General features: G+C 37.7%; 1 protein-coding gene across 2 annotated transcripts in view; it reads left to right on the forward strand.

The window, feature by feature from the left end:
• grb10a (growth factor receptor-bound protein 10a) overlaps positions 1-14,718 on the forward strand; it is a 43,972-nt gene that overhangs the window by 15,135 nt on the left and 14,119 nt on the right. For both annotated transcript variants that reach the window (XM_060865789.1, XM_060865788.1), the window contains exon 5: positions 2,329-2,464. In XM_060865789.1, coding sequence (XP_060721772.1) covers positions 2,329-2,464 — 136 coding nt within the window. The remainder of the gene's footprint in view (positions 1-2,328; positions 2,465-14,718) is intronic.

The following is a 14,718-nucleotide window of genomic DNA, read 5'->3' on the forward strand; positions in this document are numbered from 1 at the left end:
ATCAGGCTACTTTATAAGGATCCCCTGGTAGAAGTAATATCAAATAGCCAAATCTCAAAGCCAATGAGTTTAAGTAGAGGTATACGCCAAGGGTGCCCCTTATCCCCCTTATTATTTTTATTTGTAGTTGAACCTCTTGCTATGGCAATAGTCCAGATATAAAAGTAAATAGTCCAGATATAAAAGTTATAACAGTAGGTGAATAGTCCAGATATAAAAGGTATAACAGTAGGTGAAAAGGAACATCGTCTATCGTTGTTTGCAGATGACATAGTAGTATTTCTTACAAAGCTAGAGACTTCTATCCAGGCACTTCACAATACCTTAATAGAGTTTGAAGCATTTTCAGGTTATAAAATTAATAACAATAAAAACACACTATTATTTTAAAATGGAGATGAAAGGAGAAACCCTGTGTACCATATGCAATTTGCAAATGCTCAAGAAGGATTTACATATTTAGGAATTAAGGTGACTCCCAGTTTGGATGAAATAGTTTCAACTAATTATGACCCATTAGTAAAGAATGTCACAGACTCACTCGAGAGATTTCTATCATAGGATGCATTAATGTCATTTCAACAACTGGTGATATGTGGTGAAAATATGGTCTCCTTCAGAAACACTTCTTTAAATATCTGCAGGGCAGGAGCTTTGTATACTCTCAAATGAAAACCTACTCAGAACCCCCATTGTCAATCATAGAAAACCACACTTTAAAACATTTAAATGCTAGGGGCAGTTTATTGTTGTTTTATAATATACTCTTAGAGGGATCAAAAGATAATTCTTTATCTTACTTGGCAGCATGGAACAATGATCTGCAGGAAGATATTTCAAATGATGAATGGGAAGAATCATGTCTATTTGCTCAAACCCACAGCATTAACACAAGGTGCAAACCACTGCACCTCAAACTACAAATGGCTTTTAAGGACATACATTACCTCTGTAAAATTAAATAGGTTCAATCCCAATATTCCTGAAAACTGTACATAGTGCAAAGACGAAATTGGTACACTTTTCCACTGTGTATGGGAATGTAAAGTGCTTCAAAACTTTTGGAAGGAAATTCTTACTATGACTGGGCAGTTAATTGGAGATAATGTTCCCCTTGATCCAAAACTGTGTGTATTCCATATACTGTATACTCAATAATTTTGGTCATAAATGCAAGAAAACTTAAACTAATAGGCTTTAGTTTGCTACAGGCCAAACGTGTCATTGCATTAAAGTGGAAAGACACTCAAAGACCCTCTTCTAACCAATGGATCAAGGAAATGTCCTCAAACCTTTCTTTGGAAAAACTGACATTTGCTATCAAAGGGAAGTTAACTGACTTTTATAACATCTGGACTCCCTTTCTACACTTCTGCGATCAAGACATGACAGCAGAATAACTTGGGACCTGAGCAAAACAAGGTTAAAGAAGTTTAAATTTGATATTTAATTTCATGTAGGGTGTTTTTTTTGTCTTGATGTGGAAAAAACCTAATAAAAATAGTAGTGAAAAGAAAAAAATTAGAATAAAATAGAATTACTAATGATTTGTGTGTGTATTGAGTTATTTTTTCCAGCTCTTTGGTGTAGTTTATAAGTTGTTCATTTTTGTGTATTGTTGTGTAAGCTCTCTGTCTTCCGTCCTCCTTCTCTCTCTGTCCTTGTTCTGCAAATCACATTTCTCTTCTCTTTTTCTCCCTGGTGTCTTTTTCACTGACTCTGGCAGCGGGGTGTTACACCCACACACATCATGACGAGTTCACTCAGAGGTTTCTGACTCCACATACACACACACACACACACACACACACACACACACACACACACACACACACACATATGCGCGTGCACACTTGCTCACAGCCTCCTTGACTTCTCAATGAACTCCAAGCTTCATTTCTTTGTTGGGCTCTGCCTTGATTTTTTTGTAGGGCTTTAACAGTGCCAGAGAAGAGCCTGTCTTTATTCCCAGTCTTTCTGATCTAGATCAACTAGTGCAGATTTACATTTACAGAACTCCATGTGACACCATTCGAGTGCATGAACCTGTTCCTGTGCTTTTTGCTTCTCTGCTAAAGGAGAGCTGTTTAACATTGTTTGTTTAGCTTCAGTCATATGCTCTGTTTGTACAAGAGAGAATCTGAAAATGTCATGTCTTATTTGACTGAAGGAAATAAGTGCAACAGTAAGAATGACTCTAAGATCCTGTCCCACATGGGAATTTGAATAGATCATAAATGGAATAGAAAATGAAATTAATTTGAAACTATATTTGTGTGTATGTGTGCGTGTGTGTGTGTGTGTGTGTGTGTGCGTGTGTGGACGCAGGAGGCTACAGCAGGAGGAGCAGCTGGTTCGCCCTTCATCTCTGCCAGCCATTCCCAACCCGTTTCCTGAGTTATGCAGCCCTACAGGTTCCCCAATACTCAGCACTGTTTCGATGCCACAGCCATCAGATGTGCAAGTAAGAGTCTCACACACCCACATGCATGTATGCATGGATGCTTACACACACACACACACTTGTGACATAAAGTCTGAAAATCACATAAGTGTCGGCTTTGCACTGCAATTCTGTCTGTTTTCTTTCTCTAATCATTGTCACACATACGTATATGTCTGGTCTTATAAGAAGGAGTGTATAAATTTTGCTTTTATATCTCTGTATGTGTTTAAAAAAACAACAACAGTGATTGTCTGGCACACATTGTTTCACATAACTCCTTGCCAAGAGAAATGGCAAAATAAATAGTTTCTGGAGCTGGGAACAAGCTGTGAGAAAGGGTTCTTCCTGATAGTGTGTGTGTTGTGGGAGCGGGGGGAATTAAAAAAATATTTTATTACCAAAAAAGAGACAAAATAAAACTTCCTGTTTGTTAACACATGTAGCATTAATGATCTGCATTAATAATGTCAATGTCAGGTCCTTAGAAAGATTGTAAGACAAATAAGTGTGTGTCTGTTTGCATGCAAGAACTTGGCTCCTAAACACATTATATCTTTCAGACGTATTTAGTGGACCGGATCCCTGCATGTAGAGTATTTACAAAGCATGCTGCTTTTGGCTCACAGGTTTGGCTCAGTGACCATGACAGAGATTCAATGTATGGCTTCTTTTAAACAATTTGTCCATCCATCATTTGGGAGCATACTTCTCCATCCACTCATGCTGATACAAAAATGCTATCTCTCTAAAACAAGATAAAGAGCGTACAAAGCCACTTGAGATTATGTGTACTTGTGTTACGTAACTAAGTGCACAAGAACATTGCAGCGTGTGGAAGTTACGGGCCAAGATCCTGTGCAAATACATGTCAGTCTCCTTTTGGCTTTCAGCCTCCTACATATCTTTCCTTAGTATCCTTTGAGCGGAGGCATTTCCTTAAGAGATGTGAGTCGTTTTCCTTTCACACGCCTGTGCGTCGTGCTTGTTTTTGTGCGTGCCTCCACATCCCTGCCAACCGTCTTAACCCTTCCTTCCTCCTTGATGCTCTATCTGTTCTTTTCCCACAATCCCAGTACACTACACACATCCTCTTCATAATAATAAAAAGACTTTATACCCTATATGCTTGCTGGCATGTGCATATGAGGCACTTACTGTAGCTGACAGATTGATGGATCAGATTTTAGCATTCACAACATTATAAAAGAGTTTCTCTGATGGTCTGAGTAAAGACTGTTGACCAAATACTGAAAGGACGCCCTTCGATTCTCTGTAATCACTTTTACTTGTTCATAAGAGAGACCGATTTTTATTACAGAATTAGGCTTTATTTTGAAAATGCACTGCTGCAAACAAACTGACAACAAATTGACTATTCTGCAAACAGCAGAAACAGATTAAAATAAAATAATTAAAGGTGTGGAACATGTTGCAAAGATGACGCACATCTAATAAGAATATATCTATCCATCTATCCATCTATCTATCTATCTATCTATCTATCTAAACACAACATGGATGTTGGTTTGGATACAAGTTAAAGGTCAGTGTTTATGATGCTACACATGATTCAAATCAGTGACTGTATATATGTATCCTGTTGTGCAGTTTTGAAGCCTTTGTGGATGAAAAACATCCATACTAGAGCCAGAGTCTGATCTCATTGACAGAGCACCTGTAGTAGATATGGCAGGTCAGACAGTGGATCCTCCTCTCACCCGACTGTATTGGTGCTGGACACTGTACTTCTTCATATCAGGAGCATACATACTGTGAGATAACATATATAAGTTAATAAAAGTAGTAAATATAAGAGAGTAACTAAAAAATATACTGCTCAACAGCAGACAGGACATGTAAACCATCTATATATAAAAAAACATTAATTATTATTAATGACATCTGTGGTAAGTTACACCTGAATAGAGGTAGGTATTACCCCTGGTTGGAGTCTCTGCGCCCGGTGTGGACTCTGCAGGGGATACATCTGCATGGACAGACCATGACTCATTGGATTGCTGTGGATTGGCCTGTTGTGGAGACGGTCATGCCATCTACTGTTGTATCTGTCAACTCTGAAAGGACTCTGACCTGTTAGTTCCTCATAGCTCTTAGTTACACAATTCCACTCGACTATAAACTGTTGTAGAAAGGACATTTTTCCATTGACATTATTTCCTGTCCAATGTCACCCAAAAGAGGATGATATTTCCTTCTGTGTCTGGTTCCTCTCAGTTTCTTCCTCAGATCATCTCGGGAAGATTTTCCTCGCCCGCTTCAACTCAGGCTTCATCATTTGGAAAAATTTTTATATAGATAATAGAATTTAAAATTTTTATTCTGTTTCTATACTTATGTAAAGCTGCTTTGAGACAATGTGAGTTGGAGAAATGCTCTTTTTATGCTGGGTTTATGGTTAGTAGAGTTTGTGTATAAATGAGAACATGGCTAAAGGCAACAAGCTGCTTGGAGTGTTAGCTAGGGGTCATACAGTCAGGAAATAGTTATGAAACGTAGCTAGAGTTAGCTGCCTTGGTTTATGTATTACTTTGATGTCTATGCTAGCTAACCACCAAACCAACAGGAGTGAACAATGTCATCATCAGGGACTGTTATGACGGTGTACAGCAGAACAAAACATGGCTTTGTTATACAAGTTAATCACCTCATTAACCATACCCTGTTAATTATTTTCCCATAACTCATTTCTCATAAAGACATATGCTGGGGGATTTGTCCTATAGTATGTTCACTAACATGGGAATGGGTGGACTTAAAATGGTACTGCAACTAGTCACTAGAGGGCGTGAGGGATCTGTTTGGCTTCAATTTTAAACCCTTGTTAGGACATTAACACCCATCCTTTATATACGGTCACTTATTCAAACTGCAGCTCCGTTTAAACTCGGGGCTTCCTTTAAACAACTTCTGGTTATTTAGCTGTTTTTGAACCAAAAGAATCAATTAAAATATGCAAAGTTATTTTCTCTGGGTCAGCTGATCTGGATTTTTAAGACTTTTGTTAAAAAGATTTTGAAATAATAATTTTTTTTGTATCTTTTTCTTTCTCTAGATAAGTAGCTAAATAGTGTCTCCATTTTTTTTGGTGGAAATCGATGTGCGTAATATTTATCATTGTTCCCCCTTTCTCTATAAGGCTGCCTGTAACTTCTTAGTTAGTTACATCTGTCTGTCTTTGAGCACAATTTCTGCACTCATTATAAAGTCTGCTAAAGAATATACCCCGCAGAGGGCAGATGGTGAAATGGTTATCTTGAGGCCAGCATGCATGACAAGGCTTTTTCTTTCGACCGTAATGCCACAGTTGGAGAAATCTGCTACGAGTCTCTCACGCTCTCTCTCTCACATGCTGTCATTCTCACCATTACAAATACAGATTTCTTAACTATTCTCAGAAGGGTTGTGTGACCCCGAATGATTAATGTGAGTCAGAGGGCGATGCCCAGGTTAAAGAGGGTACATGCACAGCAACTTATTGCACAGTTTATTGTCTGGTGTAGTCTCCTACAGTGCGTGCGAAGGTCTTGCCAGAAAGACAGGAGAGCATGATGTCCTTCTGTCCCTGTTTGAATGTGTCCTACTTTGCATATTTCATGTAATCTGTGGGTGTGGACGTGTGCATATGTGCGTGTTTACACTGGCACCGCTCTTGGGCAGACGGGCCATGATTACACCGCTTGCCTCCAGCGGCAGTTCTGGATTCTGTCTGGCTTTTCATCCTTATTTTTATTCTTCACCATTCTTTCTTCTCTGTCTGCCAATCAAAGGGCGTGACAATTATTTTATGGTGAACGGCAGTCCTTGAATGACCATAATAATAATAACAATAATAACAATAAAGAAGCATTTGAGTGTCAGCTGTAAACAGACAGGTAATTGTATTTACATTAATCTCCCTAAATACACACAGAAGTTTGACAGCCTGAGAGTGTAATAGTATAGTTTTGAAAGAGATTGTGCCAGTATGCATGGAAACACACACACACACACACACACACACACACTCACTCACTCACTCACATACTAGAGCTTACATTAGTTTAAAATCTTAATTATGAAATATGTAATATGAAAGAAAGGGAGTATGTGTCAGTGGACTCTCTCTTACAATCCCTCTCTCTCTCTTGCTTTCTCCTTTGCTCTCCTCTCGTTCTCTCTTTTGCTCTCTCTGTTGCTCTCTCTCTCTCTCTCTTTCCTTTGCTCTCTTTCTTGTTCTCTCTTTTGCTCTCCCTCTCTTGCTCTCTCTTGCGCTCTCTCGTTTTCTCTTGCTCTCTCTCTCTCCCTCTCTCTCTCTTTCTCGTTATTAAAATACATTTGCGTTATGGTAAAAAATATGTTATGGTATGATTCATGACCTCTTATTAACCTCTCTGCACTCAGTGATAAGTGTTGGTGTGACTTGAGGATGGTCAAGATGATGTTGGTGTTGGATGTGTGCCACTGATCAGGCGTTCTCAAGTCAGTGCACACACAAAGACATAACACACACACCCTTGTAAACCTCTGACAGAAAAGGGACAACAGTCCAGTAACACAGTTTGCATGCAATTAACGATAACAAAGGCCGTTGCTGTGTGCACAGTACAATCCTGTTTTTTTGCTGTGCTAACATTTTAAGATTGTTTGCTATATTGTACTGTATATTGTTAAGGGTGTCAACCTCAAGCCTATAGAGCCTGATGATGTGAGGCTCATGCAGTTTTGAATTAGCAAGCCTCCTGTCAGGTAAAAATAAGGCATCAGCAGTACAAGTGCACATATAATTATATGAAATTAGACTTTATAATCAGGACTATCCTTATTTAAATTCTATATATAGCTCTGGTTTTGCATGATCCTGAATTACATGTCAACAGGGCTAATTTGATATTATGGTACATTGTCATGGCAGAATATAGCTGCACACCTGTAATTTTCACCCAACTTTGTAACTAACAATTCACTAATGATGGTAATTTACTCCAGTGCATAAAAAAACATAAAAAAAATCAAAGTTAAACTGGGTAAAAAATATTCAATCTTATTTCTAGAACAAATCCAAACATTAGCAAGTGCAAGGATAAAAAAATCCTACTAATGTTTAAGATCCCTAGAGTATAATTCTACTATATAATATACACTACAGTATATTAACTAAATTAACTAAACTTTCCTGAAGATTTTGTCTACTCTTTGGTCTCTCTCTTCGAGCCATCTCAAGACACGAAGCAACATAAACACAACAGGGAAAGGTTTCAGATTTTACTTCACCTGAAGAGCAATAATGAATAATGGTGACTCTGAAATGCTAAGAAAATGGTCAGGAATGACCGAGAGGAGAATACTAAAAAAAAACCCAAATGTTGATAATGATTTTTTTTTCTGTGTTAAAACGCAGACGAATAGTTTCTGTAGAATCTAATTTAAAAGAGTATTTAAAAGCTAGTTACTATTTTTACTTAAGGGTGCCAATATTTATAAAAGGCATTGTACATCTTAAACTTTTGGACTAAGCAGCTTAAGTAAATAAATAAGCAGCAGTGCACCTGTGGAGAGTTTGCTCCGTTTTAACACCTTTTGTTTCGAATTGCCATGTGTGTCTGTTTTGTGTGTGTGTGTGTGTGTGTGAAATATATGCACCCATACACACACAGAACCCTTAGAACCCAGAGCACCCTCAAATGTGCACTATGTGCTGCAGTGTTTACATCCTGCCTCTGTTTGTGTTTTATTTAAGTTTGTGTTTTTTTGTATTTATTTATTTAAGTTTGTTGTGTTCATTTTCTTGGCGCATCTTAGTTGACACACATGCAACCACACTTCTTATAAGCAAGGAGACCAAAATATAGATATACATTATCTTAGTCATGGGCTTGTTTAGTTCCCCTCAAGCTTGTGCTTATACAGGGCAAAATTACACACTGCTGTGTGCGTGTGTGTGCGTGCGTGCGTGTGTGTAGATGGAGAATAAACCTTTATTTGTCTCACAAACATTAGAGCACAGTTTACTAATTTTCGCATATCCCAGCTTGGGGTCAGAGGAGAGTCTCCTGAGTTACAGAGCTACTGGAGCAGCCCAACTCTTGCAGCTTGGCAGCTTGAACCCACAAACTTCTGATCAGAAATCCATAATCTTAACCATTGAGTAAATATTCATTTATATAAGCATGTGCATGTGTGTGTAGGTAGATATATACATCCTTAGATCAGCCATTACATTAAAACCACCTGCCTAATATTGTGTAGTCCTTGGTGCAACCAAAAAACAGCTCTGACCCGTAGAAGCATGGGCTCCACAAGAAGGTGTTCTGTGATATCTGGCACCAAGACTTTAGCGGCAGATCATTTTATGTCCTCTAAGTTATGAGGTGAAGCCTCCGTGGATCGGATGTGTTGTTTGTGCAACACATTCCACAGATGCTGGATCAGATTGCGATCGGGAATTTTGAAGGCCAAGTCAATATCTTAAACTCGCTCATGTTCCTCAAACTATTCCTAAATAATGCTGAAAAATGCAGTGTGTTTGTTGAAGCAGCAGTTGTTCGAGGGTACAAGCCTATGGCATTCATGTGAGATTATCTACTAAAGCAGGTCTTAGACGTACTAATCCGGTTTAGCAAGTCTTCAGCCACACAACTGCTTCTAAATGAGCTTAGATTTGAGCACTTATAACACATGTTGATTTAAAGGCTTGAGGAGAATAGCTCTTCCTACATCAGCATCTTGAGGTTTTTTCTTTACTCAAGTGGCGTTATTTTTTTAATACTCTGTCTGTGGGTTCTGTCTTCCACTAAACACAACATTAACTGGAAAATCATATTTAGACAAGCAGACAAAAGCAGGATGTCACCACCCTCCCACATGCATGCTATACAGAATGTGGAGCACTATCATGCTGATGTCATGACACTTTTTTTTATGGCTTTTGAATAACTTGCATTTTCAGTGTACACACACACACACACACACACACACACACACACACACATACACACTGTCCTAATGGTTAACCACACAGATTGAAATACTCCCTCTTGTGGTGCTCTGAATTTGCACACCCATAAAACCTACTGGGTTTAGGTTTGTACGTCTATCCTCTTCAGTCTGGTATCTCTCTCTCTCTCTCTCTCTCTCTCTCTCTCTCTCTCTCTCTCTCTCACATATACACACACACATACACACACACACACACTCTTACATTCAATGCGTCAGCGTCTGCTGCTCTGTCAGCTGACTGTGAGTCCTGCTGGGACATGGATCCCCAGAGATGACTTGACCCAGTGTTACTAAAAACACCATCGTGAGAACCTTTTCAACATTTTCTCTTTTTCTCATCTCCCCTACTTTTCTCTTCTGTGTCTACCACAGTTTATTCTGATACCTGCTCCCACAAAGTAAGCCTCTGTGAGATTTTTTTAACGGAACATGCTAAAAATGACTCCCATTATATTTCTAATTCATTATTATTTACTCCCAGTAAAGGAACCCTGTTTGAAATATTTCTTGGCTATAATTGTAATTCCTTATTTCGTTAAGAAGGTAAGATGTCAAGGACATTTCTAGCCCTGTTAAGATGTCATTTACAGTATATTGCTGAGAAACAATCTCAGACTGGGAATGACAGAATAAAGGAATAGCTCCAACGATGCCATTCATGAGAAATCCACTGTAGACGTTGTGAAAACAAGGAACTTTGTACCAAGTTCAGGACTGTGTGAATGCTGTTTCTGGAAACAACTCGGCTAGTTAGCGACCTTTGAGATGATGAGCATGATGGCGTTAATGCGAATACTAAAGTTAGAGAGTTGACTGCTGATGCTGTGAGCAGCCATGTTGATTCGACTTCATTTGAAGCTCTCTAAATTACTCTGATCTGAGAAGTTTTTCAAAGTTGAGGCTGCAATTTCTTTGGGGTTTTTTTCAGGTCAAAGTTTGGGAATTCAAAGTCGCAGCCTCTGGTTAAATGCAATCCCTTTACCATTCTATCAGCACGGCGGGTATCTGCACCGTATGTCAGAAAGTGTCATGGGATGGTGCTCTAAGGCTATCTTTGTGTGACATTTAAGGTCACCGACCAGTGTTATCTTAAGCTGTAACTGTGTCTGTGGCTCCATCTGTGCTGTGTATGTGCACAAGGGTTTGTTATATGCAAACATCCAAGTCTCCATGCAGGACTATATATATATAAAGTTTCAGTGTTTCTAAATGTGCTTTGGATATATCCCCTTTTAATACATGTGCACGTATACACTGTCTCCATTTCATTTATTTTCTTAAGTACATGGTTGTGTGTGTGTGTGTGTGTGTGTGTGTGTGTGTGTGTGTGTGTGTGTGTACTGATGGCTTAAATTAGACATACAACGTCTGTAGAAAATTTGACTAGTCATTATGAACACATCAGACACAGCAACAGTTTTCTACATGTAAGCCCCAGTTAGACATGGTGTAGTCATCATGTATAATGTTCATATATCATTTCATTGCACAGTTTTCTGCTTTACAGACTCATCCAGAAGTGTTTAAACATGAAATAAAGCTTGACATTATGGTTGAGCCATGAAAGATTAACACTTGTTTATGTACATCTAGAATCTATTGAATCTTTCAATACACACTGGTTACGAATCAATTCATTCGATTCACTTTGGGATTTCAGTTTGATTCTCAGACAATTTTGAAAAAAAAAATTGGGATGTAGAAAAATAATGATTGAAAAAATATTTTTCTGAATCACAAACAATGCAAAATGTCTATTTATAAAATTGGTTTAAGATTGCAAACAAACTGTTCTACAGGTTCACCATAGCTAAAATTTTATTCTCAATAATACGTTTAATAAAGTTTCTGACCAGGAGAATTGGGAAGATGATCGACTGAAACATAAGCTTTGTAGCAGAATATGAGCTCCAAACTCAGCTAAACTTGCTATTTTCAATGGCTTTTGTGTTCTTTGAAAGCTATTGAAAACCTTTAATTTAACCATTAAAATGATCATAACTGTATAATGTATGTAGCAAGTGCACCTAATATTTCACCTTATACTGTATTTCACAAGGTGATGCATTTATTTGGATCTCTGCAGCTGTAATGCTACTGTACACTTAAGAATTTATTCAGTTGTGCCTCTATATGTACAGTCAGACGTTTACATACACCTTAGCCAAACATGTTTAAACTCCCATTTTTCACAATTCCTGACATTTGATCATAAATAACATTCCCGGTCGGTTAGGATCGCTACTTTAATGTCAGAATAATAAAAGTCAAATGTCAGAATAATAAATAAAATAAATGTAACTTTCAATACATTCCCAGTTGGACAGAAGTTTACATTTCCTGGGTTAGTATTTGGAAGCACTGCATTAAATTGTTTAACTTCGAGCATATGTTTTTGGGAGAATTCCACAAGCTTCTCGCAATACGTAGCTGGGATTTTGGCCCAGTCCTTCAGATAGAACTGATGTAAAAATACAGAGGTTTTATTTCTGTCAGATTGAAATCAGAGCTGTATGATGATGGTCCCTCAGAAACCTTCACTTTGTCATCCTTAAGCCATTTTACCACAACTTTTGTAGGTACGCTTAGGATTATTGTACATTTGGAAGAACCATTTGGGATCAAGCTTTAACTAATGTCTGGAGGTGTTTCTTTATTATATCCACATAATGTTTGTGAAGTGCATGATGTTGCCAAACTCATGCTTCACAGTTAGGAAGTCTAACCCTTTTTCCTCCAATCTATGGCCAACAGTCTCCACACACAAGTACAAACTGTAGTCTGGCTTTTTTGGTTCGCAATGCTAATTAGTCTTTCAGGTCAAATCAGTATACTGTAAGTCTGGCTTTACAGTGGATATAGATCTTGTCTCACAAGGTCCTTTGCTTTTGGTTCTGGTTTTGTTTTGATTTACTTTCCTCACCAATCTACGTTGACAAAGTGAAGGTTTCCATCATCATACAGAACTGAGTTTGAAGGTAGGCTTTAAAATTCTTTGACTCCAGTTAGCCAGTTATTCTATCAGAAGCTAATTCAGCTAACTGAGTTTATCAATATTTTCTTTAATTTTCAAAGCTGTTTAAAGGCACAGTCGACTTAGTGTATGGAGTAATCTGAGTTAACAAGACCGCAATATATGCAGCTTGATACAGAGAAACTGCCCAAAGTCCAAACTCCTGAAGACTTCCCTGTTTGTGGACAATGTAAATTTACAGCTGTTCACTGTTCACTAGAGACTTCTTTCCATCAATGTGAAAACTTATAGAAAGAGTTAACATATCAACAATTTATTTTTTTTTGTTCTATACAAATAACATGGTTACTGTGACATTGTGTAATTTAGTTGTACTCATTGGTTAGAGACACTCCTAAGGGACACTCTTTATTCTTCCTTATTTCCATACACATGGGACATAAACATCTATCTATCTATGATGTATAGATAAAAATATAAATTTAGAATATCCATCTATGTATGATGCTTTCTGAAGGCTAAAAACATCTACCCCTAATATTTTAGCAATTATTAATGATTAAATTATTAATCTAATTTTTAAAAATTAGATGTGATTTTTCATATACATCATTGCATCCATCCAACCAAGATAGATCTATCTACACATCTATAGATGTGAGAAATTGGTGGTTAATTTTTGGACTACCAAAAAGAAGGTCCACCAAGCTGACACTGCTCAGTTGTATGAAATAAGAAAATGTGAGTTGCTCTTGATAAGGACGTCTGCCACATGGTGTAAAAGGTAAACATTTATGCAATAATCTTCTCCTTTAAATTCAATGGCCCCATTAGTGAAGTTCTTTTAAATCTTAGCTGAAAACACATTTTTATACTTTAGATGTTAATAATATTGTTAATGTTTATACACAGTGTCCATGGTGTTGGTCTTTTACTGGTTTCTTAATTGTGAAGCACTTTTGTTAGCTCTGTTGTTTTTAATTGTGAGTTGAGTTGAAATTTATTCATGTTTGAAACAAGATTAACATTAATATACCAACATATATAAGTTAGCTGGTTCAGCCGGCTACATTAGCCTTATCTCGGTTTTACTCCTAGCAGCTCCTCTGGTTTTATTAAGGTGTGTATGCTGTTAAAGAATCGCTGTGTAGAATTTTGTGTGTTTGTCCTTTTTTGTATATGGCAATGCATACACACACGCTGACCCTAGTTAACCTCGGAGGTTTATTGCAAAGCACATGGTTATAGTGTGCAAGGCTAGATTGCATGTGCACGCGCACACACACACGTACACACACACACGCCTGCCTTCTCAGAAGACTATGTCTGGTACTGGTTAACATAGCGGACATTTCTCCGTCAGTCTTTATTACTGTCTTTCGGGCACAGCAGACTAGGCTTATAGACATGCATTTGATTATGATACACTGAAGTTGCTGAACAAGTCTGTCTTAATCCTTAGATGACATCCTCACAGTGTAAAAAATATAAATGAAATAAATAAAATGCGTAGCTAAGTGTATTGCGTAGCAATGTTACGACAATCTGTTGTGATTTCAGCTTTAGATGTTGTTCGGACACACAATCTGCTTGTTGTTATTATTACTGGTCTTATCCTCATAGTGTTTTTAATACTGTTTAATCTGCATTAGCCTCTGGCCAATCTAATCTCAACATTAAGATGCAGTAAGATGCATCTAAGATGCAGATGTCATCTATAAGACACCCTCCATGCATTAAATGATTCTCTTTGGTTTCCAGTGAATAAAAAAAATCACTATTCATTTAACCAACATCTAAAGTATCATGACATAACCAGAATATTGGGTGAAAGTCCTTTAAATAAAAGTATTTGAATTGACCCCCACCATTTAATCAGAAGAACTGACCACTTCTCAGCAAATGTTTGCTTGCAGTCACATGACTCAGACTTTACATTTAAACAACACTTAACCAAATACTCTTCAGAATGTTTTTTTTTGACCCAAATGCTCTCCAGTGACAATGGAAGCTGGTTTGCGAAACCTTTTGAGCGTTTTTACGAACGCTACACAAACATTTGCATACTACTTTAAAAAAGGGGGTTGCTGATTTTCCCCACTTGCATTTCTACATTGCAAGTAGAAAGTAGAATGAGTAGAACAGAACAAGTAGAGTTTCGAGTTAGAATTCATGATTGTGTGTGTGTGTGTGTGTGTGTGTGTGTGTGTGTGTGTGTGTGTGTGTGCACTGATAAAAACTTACCAAGTACAAGAATTTTTTTCATACCTCTTACATTAAAGTGTGTGTGTGTGTGTGTGTG

Source organism: Tachysurus vachellii, chromosome 3, assembly GCF_030014155.1.
Source record: "Tachysurus vachellii isolate PV-2020 chromosome 3, HZAU_Pvac_v1, whole genome shotgun sequence".
Lineage (NCBI taxonomy): Eukaryota > Metazoa > Chordata > Actinopteri > Siluriformes > Bagridae > Tachysurus > Tachysurus vachellii.